This window comes from Lontra canadensis, unplaced genomic scaffold (genome assembly GCF_010015895.1).
Source record: "Lontra canadensis isolate GAN:19392208 unplaced genomic scaffold, GSC_riverotter_1.0 scaffold82, whole genome shotgun sequence".
NCBI lineage: Eukaryota > Metazoa > Chordata > Mammalia > Carnivora > Mustelidae > Lontra > Lontra canadensis.
The window spans coordinates 8,598,168-8,615,115 of record NW_022631076.1 but is presented as its reverse complement, the minus strand read 5'-3'; the positions used below and the strand labels follow the sequence as shown (position 1 = coordinate 8,615,115).

The 16,948-nt window shown below is 40.0% G+C and overlaps 1 protein-coding gene across 2 annotated transcripts in view; it reads right to left on the bottom strand.

Moving 5' to 3' along the window:
- Positions 1–16,948, bottom strand: part of DYM (dymeclin) — a 338,342-nt gene that overhangs the window by 237,508 nt on the left and 83,886 nt on the right. For both annotated transcript variants that reach the window (XM_032882545.1, XM_032882546.1), the window contains exon 7: positions 1,005–1,130. In XM_032882545.1, the coding sequence (XP_032738436.1) occupies positions 1,005–1,130 (126 nt within the window). The remainder of the gene's footprint in view (positions 1–1,004; positions 1,131–16,948) is intronic.

The following is a 16,948-nucleotide window of genomic DNA, read 5'->3' as shown; positions in this document are numbered from 1 at the left end:
CTACATATTTTAAGCATGAAATTATTCAATTTATGCTTGCATATGAAATAAATATATATTTCTACTCTTTCAAGTAATGGAATGAGAGAAGGGAGAGAACGCAGGTGAAAAAGGTACGTGTCCACAAAGTAAAGTGATAAATCAATTCCAGCAACCTAGAGAAAACTCTGTAATAGACTCCTGAGCCAAAGTGCAGGCTCCTTCTCTATTACCAGTCATTTGCAAATATGTTGCAAACAGCTTTACAGGATTCTGTGACCGTATCACAGGTACAATCAAGGGAGCCAGAAGGTGCCACACAGATAACCCAGGCAGCAAGATGTGAAAAAGACGAAGCTCCTCCCACTCCCTGAGAACTTTAATCGAAGCTACTTTACTTGTAATTGTTTTGCATTCGCCAGTTCTGTGAAGAATGTGTCCACAGAAGACACGTGTGTGCGCGCGTGTGCAAGCGTGTGTATTTTATCTACCCCAGTCCCATTAGGAGACTGTAAGCTGCCACTCAAGAGCAGAGCTCCCCCGCCACGTGTGCTGGCACGTAGTTAGCGCACAGTAAGTACCGTGACTGCATACAAGTAGGAGCAGTCAGCTAAGAGGCTGCTGGACTAGTTCAGACACAGGGTGACCACATGGAGACATGGCAGTTTTGACAAGACTGGTGAAAAGGGGAAGATTTGAAATAATTTCAGTGGACAAGCAGGACTGGCTGAGCGCGTAGACATAGAGAATGATGCAGAAAAAGGAGAAAAGGGGCTTCAAAGTTTCACTTCTAGAAAGAAAACACCAGAGACGTGAAAAGCCGTGGAGATGAAAGGGGCAGGGAGGATGGATAGCTGAAACAGGAAAGCAGAATTTGGTTCCTTGTGCCTTGGGTTTGGAGTGTGGACAGAATCACAGAAGGAAATGTCTGGCTGGACAGCTGGGACAACAGCAAGGTTAGAGGACAAGACCAGAAATAAAGATTTAGACCCTAAGAAGTAGAAAAATGTAAAAGAGAAACGTACCATCGACCTTGCATCAAATACTTGTGGCTGATGCTCTGTCGCAAAACTTCCTTGTGGAAGAGTTGACAAGAAAGGAAAACCACCATTGTTGATACAGCTTCAACTGAGATTTCATACGTAATATCTCTGGAGAAATAGGAAACAAATAGAATAATGATACCATTGGAAATCAGGATTGCTCTTTTCTAAAGAAGCTATACATTTAAAAACACAACCTAAATATTCAACGTGTTTCTAGATTATAAAGAAATACTAATACATTTAACATAAAAATTAAGGGGTGCCTGGGTGGATCAGACAGTTAAGCAGCTGCCTTTGGCTCAGGTCACAATCCCAGGGTCTTGGGATTGAGTCCCACATCGGCAGGGAATCTGCTTCTCCCTCTCCCTCTGCCTGCCACTCTGCCCATTTGTGCTATCTCTCTGTCAAATAAATAAAATCTTAAAACACACACACACACACACACACACACACACACACACAAATTAAGTCAAGCAAATATATGTAGCCCTTTCCCAGCCATTAGCTCTTGCACTGGGGTCTGGCATCCCATGACTTTCCTACTTTCCAGTTCCCATCCTCCGCTGAATAGCAAGTCTCTTGGTGTATAACGGAAAGCGTGACCAGCAGCATTCAGCTTGGAAGATTCACCCTAAAGCTCTGCGTTCACCCTTGTTTAGTTATAATGCAGAACATATTCTGGAATATGCAGAGTGTCAAACTGAAGAGAAGTCCCCCAGTGCAGGAAAGAAAACGATGCCTTTTCGCGGCGATAATCACTTTACAATGAAAACAACGGTATATCCTAACAACCTCTACCTCTACTGTCTGCTGCCTCAAGGCCAGCTCTGCATGGTCGGCAAAATGTGTACAGGGAACACATTATACCTGTTTTATTAAGCATGTTTCTCCCAAGATCATCAGCCCCCCTTCAGAAATAAATCTTAGATCAAATAAAAAGGAAGCAAAGTTTTGGCTGAGCAGGAAGCACAAACAGGAATAAATGCCTCGAGAAATCTTTAGTTATTTCAAAAGTATAACATGATTTTCAGGGGGATGAGTAACAGATCAGGAAAGTGGAAATCTCAACCAACACAGCAAAAAGAGTAACAGCTCCAAAGGAATATCAAAATATTGTGACACAACTGAAATACTCATGGAAAGACCCCCCACCAAAAAACACTTAACACCTATTTAAATGAGGCTCATTAAGCAAATTAAACATGACTTGATTCTAGAACTGGGCAAGTTTAAATTCTGCATATATTTTAAGGAATTATTGCTGATAGAAATCTCTTTTAAAATCAAGTATATGAGGGCACCTGAGTGGCTCAGTGGGTTAAAGCCTCTGCCTTCAGCTCAGGTTATGATCCAAGGGTCCTGGGATCCAGCCCCCTATCGGGCTCTCTGCTCAGTAGGGATCCTGCTTCCCTCTCTCTCTCTCGCTCTCTCTATCTCTCTGCCTGCCTTTCTGCCTACTTGTGATCTCTGTCTGTCAAATAAATAAATAAAATCTTAAAAAAAATAAAGTATTTGAAACAGAAGAGGTCCAGGCAATTGATATTATGTAATGAATAAATCTCAGTTCTACTCAGAAATCTCATTCAAAAGTATTATAGAACAATTCCCTCTCCTAACAGTTTCATAAGTAGTGCTGGAAATATTAGCCACAAAAAACACAACTCTTATATTCGTTCTTACTCCTTGAACTGAATGAAAGACAAGCCTGACATGTCATGCTATGATTCATTAATTCTTCATAATGCTGATCTGACTGCTTAGAACCCGAAAGATTTGCATCACAGTTATCATTTATTCATATAGCCCATGCCTGTCAGAAATCCACTCTCAATGTGAACTGGCTAGGCTTTTAGCTAGGTCAGGGCTTAAAGCCAAATCCTGAAGAACAAAATATCTTGCTACAGGGTAGAGCCTACCTAGATAGGTGACCACCTCCAGGACATTTGATAATATATTCAGTTACTGCATCAATAATAAAGAATCACCTGCAGTGGTTTCTAATTTATAATTTAACATCTTTTTCTATGTCCCAAATCCAAATTCTGTATAGCTATAGGAGTGAAGAGTAGAGGGTTTCATGCTGGGAGGCAGGGAAAGCAGACAGCACATTAAGAATATTGACTCAACAGGACATTTGTAGTTTCATATCAAGCTATAAACCCATTCCCAAAAATTCCTAAACAGAACTAAGTGGTCCCCCTTATGTGCTTCTGTAGGTCTACGGATAAAAGTTCTATTAAATTGTTTATTACATCGTACTCCACTTTGTAGGTCTTTCAACAAATATTTACAAAGACCTTATTCTTACTATGTCTAGACAGGCATTATGTCCCATATTAGAGACACATCCATCAACAAATAGATAAGGCTCCTGCCTTTTTGGAGCTTACAATTTAACGGAGAAAACAGAACTCAAGAAATAATTACACCAAAAAGGGTAGTAAAGAAAGAGAGCAAGTCACACCATGAAAGGATTATAGGGGATTCTGGTTGTAGAGCTCTTCTAAAAAAGTGACATTAAGTTAAGCCCTAAAGCATGACTGGCAAGCAGTTACATGCACATGAGTTTCTTTCCTTTTTTTTTTTTTTTTTAAGATTTATTTGTTTGAGAGAGAACATGTGCACACGTGCAAGTGGGGCTCCTTCTTATAACCCATGAGATCCTGATCCGAGCCAAAATCATGACCTGAGCCAAAATCAAGAGTGGGATGCTTTACCAACTGAGCCATCAAGGTGGCTCAAGGTCATCCCAAGACGACTCTCTTTTTCACTAGAACACACGAGATTCTAGCTAGGATCCTTCCATTTTTTAGTTATTTGTATTCCCAACTCTAGTACATAATAGACACTCAATAGATAAATGGACAGAGAGACAGAGAGATCTTTTCTTTTTTGTGAATTTTTGAGAGAGAGAGAGAGGGAGAAAGAAAGAATCTTAAGCAGTCTCTATGCCCAGCATGGAGCCTCACACAGGGCTCAATCTCACAACCTTGAGATCATAACCTGAGCTGAAATCAAGAGTGGGACACTTAACTGACTGAGCTGCCCAGGTGTCCCAAGACCAAAGGATCTTTAATAGTCTGATTTTTATTGGAACTGACTGACTAGGTCTTCCTGAATAGACTCATGAGCATAGTGGACAAAACATACATAATTTGGAATAGCAAAAAGGAAAAAATGTGTGAGGCCATGTAATACCTGATCATAATACAAAAGAAGAATGATTGCAAACATAAAGGGAATTTCGTGAAGGACCACGATGCTGCTGATTGACTGAGAGGGTATCTTTTATTCATTTTTCTGACCAGCATCATTTATCAGCAGTAAAACAAAAGACACATCGGATGATATGAATAGAATGACTTAATGCCATGAAAATAATAATTCTACACAAATTAATCCTAAAGTTAAGTCAGGAACTTTTTTAGGAATGTCCTCAAGTGGCTCTAAACTTTTTATGGAAGAGTAAACAAGGCCAAGGCAACCTTGAAAATAAAGAGTGAAGAGAGGGACTTTCACCACCAGGTATCGAGCCATGCCACACAGCTGTAACAATAAAAACAGCATGGTTATTTGCACACACACACACACAAAACAGGCAAATGAATGAAACCCACCTAAGAACCAAACATATGGCTCACACCTGTGGGGCAGGTGTAGACAACACACAACAAAGATGGATCCACGAATCAATGAGGACAGAAGAGACTACACGGAGGATGGTGCTAAGAACAACTGGCTCCTTTACAAAGATAACAGTGATGGGTCCCTATCTAACAACACACTTAAAGCTCCATTACAGATGGGTTAAAGACCTGGATGTGAATGGTAAAGCTAAAGTTAACACAGGAAAACATATGATGGTTAAGTTTGGAACATAAGCCACATGGAAGGACTTCTTAAAAGCCTGAGAGCACAAAACCATAAAGCCCAAAAATGCACTTAATCACATTAAAATTGAGGATTATTGCTTAACAAATGAAACCTTGGACAAAGGTAACAAGCAGATGATAGATTAGAAGAATAAGAAACTCCTATCTAGAATGTTACAAACAACTCCTATCTAGAATGTTACAAACAACTCCTGCAAACGACCAAGAAAAAGATTGCAAACATAAAGGGAACATAAAGGGAATTTCCACTAGGAAAAAAGGGCAAAGTATATTAACAGCTTAAAACACTGTGATACCCTTTTCTGCCCTGGAAAATATGAAGTATTGGTAGGCATATGGTGATATATAAACCCTCAAGTAGTGCTGATGGGAATACTAACCAGAGCAGTCATCCTCAGACAGCAACCTATGACCCAACATACATATATACGCCAAAGAGAAACTCGCAGAAACTGTTTGAGGACTGTGGTAGGCAAACTCTAAAAGGACCCCAATAAATCCTGCTTCCTGCCATTGATACGCCCTTGTGTATGGCCTCCCCTTGAGTGCAGCCTGAATCTAGTAACTCACTTCTAATAAACATAAAAGTGAAAGGATGCCACTACCATGTGGAGGTAAATTTACAAAATGACCATGGTTTGCATTGGGCACCCTCTCTTGCCTTTCTTTTCCTCTTCTTTTTTTTTTTATCTGCGGTAAGCCAGCTACCTTGTTGTGAGCTGACATATGGAGAAGTCCACCCAACAAAGAACTAATAAAGGAGGCCTCCAGTCCACATCTAAAAAATTGAAGTCCGATTTCCCTTGAGTAACTGAATCCTGACAACAGCAAGTGGGAATCTAGAAAGCAGGCTCTCCCCCTCCTACATGAGGCTTCAGATGAGACCACAGCCCCAGCAATGAGCTTAAGCACAACGTCGAGAGACCTCGGAGTCACAGGCACCATGCCGGCTGCACCTGCACTCCTAACACTGGGCATGAACCCTACTTAAAAACAAACAAACAAACAAAACCCACGTACATATAACATTTAGTTGCACATATATATAAATAAACAATGCACTAAACACATTTAAAATGGCTGTTTACAGGAAAGGAGATCAAGGAATGGGAATAAAGGGGAATAAGCGAATGGATTAACACCAAATGCTGGGAGTGATGGGCCTCACAGGAACCAGTGATGATAACGACCCTTGAAGCAAAGAATGTGATCGACTCAATCCTCTGCCTGACGTGTCCAACATCAGGGACAGTGGAATGAAGGGGGCATCAGAAGTCGGACGTACAGAAGTGGGGAAATGCTTTAATTAATTCAAGAAACAAAGCGTGTGCAATAAACTGTCCCACTGGAGCCCTGTGAAGACCCAAGGAAAACAGTGACTGAAGGAACGGCAAAGCAACCAGACTTGAATGACACGAAACAAATGAAACTAGCAGCACCCGGTGACAGACCGGATGCTCAAAGCGGGCAAGAAAGACGAAGACTAATCAAGAAAGACAGGCTTCTAGATTTAGAACTCGGACACAGTGATAGCAACCTAAATCAAGAACACTTTTCTTTTTCCATGAATGGATGTTGAATTTGGTCAAATGCTTTTTCCACACTTACTGAGACACCTCATATGGCTTTTCTAATTTATTCTGTCAATGTAGCAATTTGCGTTGATTGAATTTCCAGTATTAACCATATCACATTCTTCAGGTAAACCGCACTGATGATGATGTACTGCCCTTTCCATATATTGCTGGATACAACTTACTAATTACTTTTTTTAAAGATTTTATTTAGAGCGCCTGGGTGGCTCAGTGGGTTAAAGCCTCTGCCTTCATCTCAGGTCGTGATCTCAGAGTCCTGGGATCGAGCCCCACATCAGAGTCCCTGCTCAGCAGGGTGTCTGCTTCTCCCTTGCCCCCCTTCTCATGCACACGTGCATGCTCTCTCTCAAATAAATACATTTTTAAAAAATAACAAAAATAAAGATTTTACTTATTTATTTGAGAGAGTGAGTGCTAGCATGAGCCAGAGGAGGGACTGAGGGAGGAGGAGAGGCAGAGAATCTCAAGCAGACTCTGCACTGAGCGTGGAGCCTGACGTGGGGCTTGATCTCATGACCCTGAGACCATGACCTGAGCTAAAACCAGGAGTTGGACGCTTAATCAACTGAACCATCCAGGCGCCCCAACTTACTGTTTATTTTTAAGAGATTTTTCTCCTATACTGATAAAAGATAGATGTCTGTAACTTTCTTTTTATGTAATGTTTGTTGGGTTTTAATATCGGGGTTAGGCTAGCCTCACAAAACATTATCCCTTCTACTTTTGAAACATACTTTATGGAACTATTTGCTTCATGACACAACACTGAGCAAAGACAGCAGAAGATTATGTACCGTATGAATGAATATATGCATGCAGATGCTAACAGGCAAAAAATTTAAAAAGCCACCCTGAGAGATGAGATTATAGGACCATTTTTATTACTTTAAACTTTTTAAATGGGAAGGGCATGAAGAAAATGAGTGGGAGACACATTTGCTCCAAACTGATTATCTCTACTGTGAAATTTCCTGGGGAAAAAATTTCATAAGTAATAGTCTGAGGATAATATCTAACCTCGTTTTGACCATAGGTCATCTTAATGATTCCTCTCTCTCTCACTTTACTGCAAAAAGTCAAAGTAACAGAGACTGCCACTAGGGAAAAACAATCCAACATGAGTATCTTAGTGCTTGCGGACTGCAATAAAACTAACAGAGATTGGGCAGCTTAGAAACAAAAGACTCTCTTCTCACAGTTCTGAAGACTGGAAAGTCCAAGACCAAGGCACCTGCAGATTTAGAGTCTGATGAGAGCTACACTTCTGGTTCACAGACAGCGAGCATCTTTTTGCTGTTATCACACGGTGGAAGAGGGGCAAGGGACCTTTCCTGGGTATCTTTTACAAGGACACTAATCCCGTCCATTAAGGCTTTGCTTTCATGACCTAACCATCCCCCACCTCCCCAAATACCATCACTTTGGAGGTTATGAATTCGGGGAAGACATAAACATTCAGATCATAGCAGTAAGTTAGCCACACTTACTGTATTAGTTAGGGCTCTGCAGAGAAACAATCCACAATATATGAAGAGACATATACAAAAAGAGATTTACTATAAGGGATTGGCTCATACAATTACAGAAGTTGAGAAGTTCCATTACAAGGCATCTGCAAGGCGGAGGCCCAGGAAAGCCAGTGGTACAGTACGCATCAAGACCCAAAGGCCTGAGAACCAGAAAAACCCTGGTCTAAGTATGAAGGCCCGAGAATCAGGAACACCAGTGTCCAAGGATAGTAGAATACGGATGTCTTAGCTCAAGCAGGATAGCAAATTCACCCTTCCTCCATCTCTGTGTTCTACTCATGCCCTCAACAGACTGGATGATCCCAGCACTGGTGAGTCTGATCTTTTGATGAAGTCTACCAATTCAGATGCTAATTGCTTCCAGAAACATACTCATGGACACACCCAGAAAAAATGAAATCATGTTTGACCTCTGGGCACCCCTCAGCTCAGTCAAGCTGTCACACAAAATTAACTATCACATTTGCGCATCAAAGATGTAAGTTAAACGTTTAAATACTGGCAGAGTGCATGGTCACAGATCGTTTAAAAGCATTTAGTCATTAAAAGCATTTAAACACTATTTGAAAGATTTTACACCTAGAAATATTGTTCCTACAGAAGAAACAAACATCATTCCAACACTCACAGGCACCTCTAATTTGTAATAACCATAAAAAGCAAATACATACTTCGGTAAAAAACTTTTCACTCAATGTAAAGCTTGGTGGCAGAGCACACACAGCATTTGCGATTCCTATTCACAAAATAGCCTACAACTATGAGCCAAAAACCAAGCTATTCCACATGTCAACATACCATTTAATATGAATAAAAATATAAGATTTAGAGAAACAAAAAAATTACCTAGAAAGAAGAGCATCTAGCATCTTTTTATGTGTGCACAGAATAAAAAGCAGTTTAAATATATTACAGTCACTCAGATTTGATAATGACTGAGAATACAATGATCTTCCTAGAAAACATCTACTGAGGAGACAAGCAGGCATTTCTTATTTGTAAATCATTGTTATACAAGTTATAAATGGACTTCATCAGTATGATACTAAAAAGATAGTGAGATACATACACACTGTTGGAACAACTATATAGCCTTCTAAAAGGGGGGGAAAAAAACAAAAGCTTGAATCTATACCTCAGACCCTAAACTAAAAGAAATCCCAAATATATCAGAAGTTTAAATCTTAAAGGGAAAAAAAAAAAAAACCCTACAGGACAAGATGGAAGGTTCTCTTATAACATGCTTTATAGAAGGCCTTTCCAACCATTCATTCCAAATATTCACTGAGCACTTATTATATGCCAGGCCTCCTGGAGCTTATATTCTAGAGGGGCAGGCAAATAAATATATATAATAAACTAAAAGGTTATAAGTGCTCTGAAGGAAACAATCAGTGCATGCAGGCTGGACAGGAGTACCTGGTTAGGGAGGAAGGGTAAGGAATAGTTATGCTAAACCACTATAAAAGAAGTCCAAAATCATCTTTTAAACCAGATCAAAGTTCATTTCTCTGCCACTTAACAATCCAATAAAGCAGGATCTACTTAATAAAATACAAAGGCCATGCTGGAAAGGAAGTTCTGTCACCCTCTGCACGTACTTCCAAGTTTGTTTCTGCTATCATTTCCCAACAGAGAGAAGAGAGAAAAATCACTCCAAGGCACGTCAATTCTTTTTAGGTAATAGAAATGTTGTATATATCACTTCCTGGGGTACACGTGTATCTCGATCTAGCTGGCTAGCGAGGCTGACCAGCAACACCTTTACCTGGACAGCTTCTGCCCAGCCAAAGTCTAATAAAGAGGAGGAGAATGAATCTGGGGGGCCACTGACAATCAATCAAAGATGTGTTACAATTAAAAAAAAAAAAAGACTCCACATGAAGTTGACATTTGAGCAAAGACTTGAAAGAAGTAAGGAGGCAAGAGAAGGGTCTGCCAGAGAGAGGGAACAGCACATGCAAAGGCTCTGAGCTAGAAACATTTTTATTTAAGGATATTTAGCATATTTAAGGAAGCCAAATGGGGCTAGAATGAAAAGTGCACGAAGGCAACCAGTGGAAAAAAGGGCCAAAAAAGGCTAGCACTGAGCCAAAAAGCCCATCCAGAAGGCCTAAAAACTGTAAAAGACAGATAAATTCAAATTCTTAAAAACCGTGTTTAAAACTTTATTATGGCAAAACAAAAGCACACTATAAGCCAATAAGTCAAAAGGCAAATTTAGAAAAACATATATTTTCAATTCATGTCACAAAGAACTAATCTTCCTAATATAAAATGGATCCTAGAAACAGATACAAGAGGCCCCAATATGAAAATGAGCAATGGATAGGAGCAAAAAAAAACCAATGTTAATAACTCTAATGTCCAAAAAGAGGGGAATGATTACATATAATTTGATATTGCCTACCACAGATCATACTGTTGTTGGTTTTGTTTTTTTTTTTAAGAAGAATGAGAAGAATGTAGGAAATTAGATAGAGCTCACACGCAAGGCTAATGGGAATGTAAAATGATGAAGCCTCTGAGGAAAGTTAAACAAACAATTACCAGATGAATAGCCATTTTACTTGTAGATACATGCCCAGTCCACCCAAAACCTTGTACAGGAGTGCTCAGAGCAGCATTATTCATTATGGCCGAAAAACAGAAACAACCCAAATGTTTACCATCTTACAAATGGATAAACAAAATGCGGTGTACGCATACAATGGGATACGGCTCAGTAATAAAAGGGAATGAAGTACTGGGACTTGCTACAACAGGGGTGAACCTTAAACTCATTGTGCTAAGTGAAAGAAGCCAGACATAAAAGACCACAGAGCCTAGGTCTAAGTCCATTAGTAGGAAATGTCCCAAAAAGGCAAATCCACAGAGATAGCAGATTAGCTGTTCCTAGGGCCGGGCAGAGGGAGAAATGAGGAGTGGCTGCTCATGGGTACAGGGTTTCTCTGCGTGGTGGTGAAGATCCAAAATCTGATGGTGATGACAATTTCACAACTTTTGTGAATATACTAAAAACCACCTAATGATATACTCTGAAAGGGTAAACTTTGGGGTAGTTGAATATGCTCATAACAAAAATGAGAAAGCTCTTTAAATGCATGTGTACAGAAGCTGCCAGGATAGACTTTCAACTGGAAAAAGAGGAAAGTTCAAAACAGTATGTACAATTTCCCACCTTTTGTGTGACCGCAGGGAGAAATAAGATTCTGTGTTCATAACCACATCTACGTCGCATGAAACATCCTCAGGAAGGACATGTAAGACACTAAGCACAGTGGTTCCTTATGGAAGCAAATGGGACAGCTGGACAGATGGAGGACCAGCGTAGGCAGGAAACTGTTCACATATATTTTCATGCGTTTGGATATTTAAGCAATATGCTCTAAAATTAAATTAATCAAAAACTAAAAATAGAAGACTGTCATAAACGTTAAAATTAAACTTTTCTTGATTCAACTCTAAGGACATATTGAAATAAGAGCAAACAAAATTAAATCAGATTGTGGTATGCTATAAAAGTTACTGAGCCAAAATCAGGAGACCCAGGCTCTGCTTCTCAGCTCCCTATTAAACTCATTCTTTCAATTTCAACAAATAATCCCTTTGGGTCTCAGTTTTCCTATTTTTAAATAAGTACATCAGGCAAGATGATCTCTACTGTCATTTCTTGCTGTAACTTTCTATAATGCTCAAAAAAGGGAATTCAAGGCAATGTTAGACTTCTGTGAAAACAAAATCTAAAATGTATTAATTGGCCTATCCTAAATGCCAAATAATCAGGGAAAAGAGCCAGACAAGCCAATACTTGAAAGAAACCAAAATGCTACCATGCTGAGTGTGGTGGTTTTTAGAAGATGAAAAATGTTTTAAGCCAACAGATCTTTCTTGTTTTAATGTCCTTGTATGATCTTCAGAAGATTTTCTCACACAATCGCCAAAACAAAGTCAACTTTAAAAAGCCAAAGTGTTGCTCTGGCTGCCATATTATCCCAAGAACTTTCCACCATCTGGGCTGGAAATGTCCTAAAACAAACTACTGTTGGAGCAAGTTATTAATTTCATGTGAAGAAAAAAAAAAAAAGACAGGCGCCTTGACCTTGTGCTGCTCTGCTAAGGCAGAGTGGAACACTTGGATAAAGACAAAAGCCTTCATGAAATGGGTGTTAGTGTTGGCTAAGGACAAAGTCAACGAATATGGAGGAAAAAAACATCCTCTTCTGACTTACTACTGGGTAAGAAACCGGACAGTATGTAAATGGAACATAAGTTTAACAAAAACAACAGACAAGTTCAAAGGATTAAAACCAAAATTTAGAAATATCAGTGTCATGCCACCAGAGAGAGTGTGAAAGTGAAACACGAGGGAAGACTAAAAAGTGGTAGAACGTGTTAAAGATACCGTCAGTGGTGGTGGTGGCTAGTTTTCAAAGGTAACAAAATCAAAGACATGGGAATGCTTCTTGTTTATAAAAGTCTTAACAGTGGAACAGAAAGCACCTGGAGGTTAGGAATCAAAAATCTGGATTCTGCTCTCAGAATGGTCACTCACTAGCTCCATTAGCCACCTTCCCTGTCAACTTCATCATATGTAAAAATCAAGGGGGTGGATCAAATAAACTCAATATCCACTCCACATTTTCAAGATTTCTCAAAGAACTAGTGTTCTACATCTAACACTGCATCAAATGTATCAATAAAAATATAGCCACATATATTCCTGAAATAAAGTTCAACAAATTGAGTTTTTAAAGATAAACTTAAAAATGAAAAATTAGACTGGATTGATAAGATCCATATATAATATTAAAAAAAGATAGATACATAATAATAAAGCAAATATACCAAAATGGTCATATGAGTGTCCATAGTGCTGTCATACTAACTGAAAATGCTGCATTCGTAAAACAGAGGAAACAATCAGTGGAAAAGAGCTCTCAGGAATTAAAAATGATTACTAAACCTTCATTAAAAGTTAGAAATGGCTTCTGAATATATGAAGAGATGTTCAATTTCACTTGTAATGAGGAAATATATATGTAAGTATCATACTATGGGGACACCTGGGTGGCTCGGTCAGTTAAGCATCTGCCTTCAGCTCAGGTCACGATCCCAGGGTCCTGGGATTAAGCCCTGCATGGGGCTCCCTGCTCAGTGGGAAGCCTGCTTCTCTCTCTTCCACTCCTGCTGCTTGTGTTCCCTCTCTTGCTGTCTCTCTGTCAAATAAGTAAATAAAATCTTTAAAAAAAAATTAATATATATAAATCACACAAAAAATTAAAAAGAAGAAAATTAACTCTTTGTGGTAGAATTGAAAGTTTGCAATTATTAGTGTACTCTGCCACATTCATACTTTGCCATTCATGTATTAATAACAGCAAAAGAAAGTAACAAATGTATTCTGTACCAGTCTTGGCTTTGTAAGAGTAAAAACTCTTTCAAGGCAGAGTCAAGTGTTTTCAGGGCCACCTACGAATCCTGCAAACTGACCTTAGGAAAATCACTTCCCTTCTCTGCACTTGAGTGATATCATATATAAAATGAAAGGGCTAGAATAAAGAAAAGCTGAATTCTGGTCCTAAAAACCCAATGCTCATCTGGCTCTAAATAGCCCATAACCTACAATAGGCAAACACAGGCAGAATGACAGCCAGGATCCAGGACCCGGCTCTTGCGGCTGCTAGTCTTTCTGTCACACCTAATGCTGGGAGAGCACCAGCCCTCCTAAGAAGCCAGGCACTACAGAAACTTCCTTCAGCTTCCAGATGAGTCAGCCTTGTTCTTTTGAATCTCTCACATCCCGAGTCCTATGCCTAATGGACTTGTTAGTGAGCTACTGCTACTCTTTTATACTGAGAAATTTAAAATAGGAAAATTAACTCAGAAAGCAAATATATTCAATGTTTCTGAGTACTTAGTATGGGTAAGACAACACACTTTTATAATCCTAAAGCATTTTACAATTTACAAAAGCATCTTCAAGTGCACTGCTTTGGTCCCCAACACAGTCTGAAGCAACACAGTAGGCAGTGAGGACACCAGACAGAGGAGGAGACGCTCCCTCTCGGCCACTGTCCCCTCCACGGCACTGAAGGACACGAGGTACGTACAGCCTGGCTCTTCCTCCAACAGCTACAGAAGTTGGTCTCCAAACTGAGGCACTTCAATTTCCTTCTCTAAAATACTGAACAGCTGAACTAGATGTCTTCAAAATGTCTTTTCCAAGAAATGAGTTCCGGTCTGTTACCCCTACTTTCAAAATGAGAAACCGGAGGTGTGGAGTGACATTGCCAGTTAGGAGGAGAGCCAGATTCGAGCCTCATCTTCTGCATTCAGAACCAGAGAGGTTTTTCTCCTATTACAGAATACTTCTACACTTCTTAATGATAATCATGAACAATAATTCACGAGTTATGAACAATCTGAGCATGTAACTTACAAAATCAACTTTTTTTAAAGATTTTATTATTTCACAGAGAGAGACACAGCGAGACAGGGAACACAAGCAGGGGGAGTGGGAGAGGGAGCAGCAGGCTTCCCGATGAGCAGGGAGCCCGATGCCAGGCTTCATCCCAGGATCCGGGGATCATGACCTGAACTGAAGGCAGACGCCTAATGACTGAGCCACCCAGGCACCCCTAAAATCAACATTATTTGTAGTACTAGCTATATTTAAGTCAGACTTCAATAAACATGTAAAGGTCTGCATATTTTCAAAAATTTAACTGAGCTCCTCCCCTCCTCACCACACCAGACATCAATTTTCCACCTAAAATGCTATTGTGAACTTAATATATAATACTGTCTTGGAGTATGGAAATGCTATCACCTTTAATTCAGTGCTTGTAAGGACTTAAATACTTCACTGATTGAACTAGAAAGCTATACTAGATATTTCCCTTCCAGCACCTAAAACTTAAACGCTGACTTGCTTTAGGCATCCGCTCTGCAGAGGCTGCATCTGGAGGGTGCTCAAGTATCAACAGGCAGGGCTATAGAAAGGCATTTTTCCAACAGTTAAGCCCTTCAAGGCCAACCCAGGTCCCTCCAGTTCCTTCATTCTCCTCCATTAACCGCTCACGGCTTTTCACATTCTTGAACCACCTTCTCACGGTTAGCAACAAGAGTTTTCAATGTTCAAATTTTCCACAGTTTAACAGTGAAGCCAATGTCATAAGTTTACGGGTTGAATCATAAATATGCATTTCCTATCATTTTATTACATTTCAGAAACCCTACGAAGAAAGCAAATCTCATAAATAAGATTCTTTATCAGTTCCATTCCACCCCAAATACTTCCAGAATGGATTTTAAAGAGTATATATATATATAATATATATAAAATATTAAAAAGTATTATATAAAGAGTATATATATAAATATAAATATGAAAGAACATATTCTTTTACATCTTAATAAACAGAGAACTCTAAATGTAATCAAACAGTTAGTCCTTCTAAAATTCAAGGCTCAGGCACCTGGGTGGCTCAGTTGTTAACCCTCTGCCTTCAGTTCAGGTCGTGATCCCCAGGGTCCTGGGATCGAGCCCCGAGCAGGGCTCTCTTCTTGGCAGGAAGTCTACTTCTCCCTCTCCTACTCCTCCTGCTTGTGTTCCCTCTCTCACTGTCTCTCTGTCAAATAAATAAATAAAACCTTAAAAAAAAAATAAAGTCTCTGCCCCGTCGAACAACACAGTTTGTCCATCCCTAATTTCCCACAACCTGTCTGCTCTACTCAAACTAAATGCACTTGTGATTCTTCAGATACATTATTTACACCCAAGAGGTCCTGAGCAGGCCCCTCTCTGGCTCTTTGCTGACACAGTCACTACTAATCACTACAGTTCCAAATGACTCTCGAACTTAGGAACAGTTCCTCCTCCTGGGCTATCTTTAAGGATTTTACTCATTGGTGAGAGAGAGAATGTGCACAAGCAGGGAGAGAGAGCACAAGCGGCAGGCAGAGGGAGAAGCAGGCTCCCTCCCCACTGAGCAGGGAGCCCGATGCGGGCTAGATCCCAGGACTGCGGGATCATGGCCTGAGCCAAAGGCAGACGCTTAACTGACTGAGACACTCAGGTGCCTCATGGACTATCTTTCTATATTATCTGTCCATCTCTAAGCTCCAGAAGCCACACCTTTCTTTGTCTAGGGCCTAGTACCTTACAGACAAATGCCATAGTCCCAATATACGTTTTTCAGAATGAACTTAACAAAAGAGAGATTATTATACTGTTAAGGGAAAATGTAAGGACTGCTGAGCTATAAAGCTGATTGTCCCTCACTACATAGTCCTGGAACACTCAACATTTATATAACTCATCTACCACTTCCTCAAATATTGCTATTTGCAAATATCTGAGGATTTTAGTTCTCAGTGTTTCTGCTTCTATAGCCCCTTTCTATTTTTCCCGTCTATGAGACACCTAGTTTGTATAATACAATATACCAACTGGAAAGGGCTCTGAGCCATTGCATTTGCAATGGAACGCGCCTTAGCACCATGCTGTGTTTCTGTACAGACTAGATGACGACGAACAAACAAAATGCTTTAAGCGCACTGAACAGGTTGTGCCCCTACCATCTTACTCAGTCAACAAATATTTGTTGAGTTTACCACATGCCACGCCAGCCTGAATACTAAGGGTAACGGCAGTGAGCAAAACCAATGCAGGCACGAGATTAGTCCTTGTTTTCACAGTCATCCTTCTAATGTTATTTGAGAAATACAAGCAAGAGAGATAACAGACAACGGGCAAAGCCGTGTTCAGGATAAAGACAACGAACAAAGCAGATGACAGAACAGAGAATGAGAAGCGTGCTCCTATGTTAGGGTGGTCTGAGCAGTTATTCCTCAGAAGCAGACCTCCCCTGAGCAGAAGGAATCTTGAAAGTCAGGAAGGA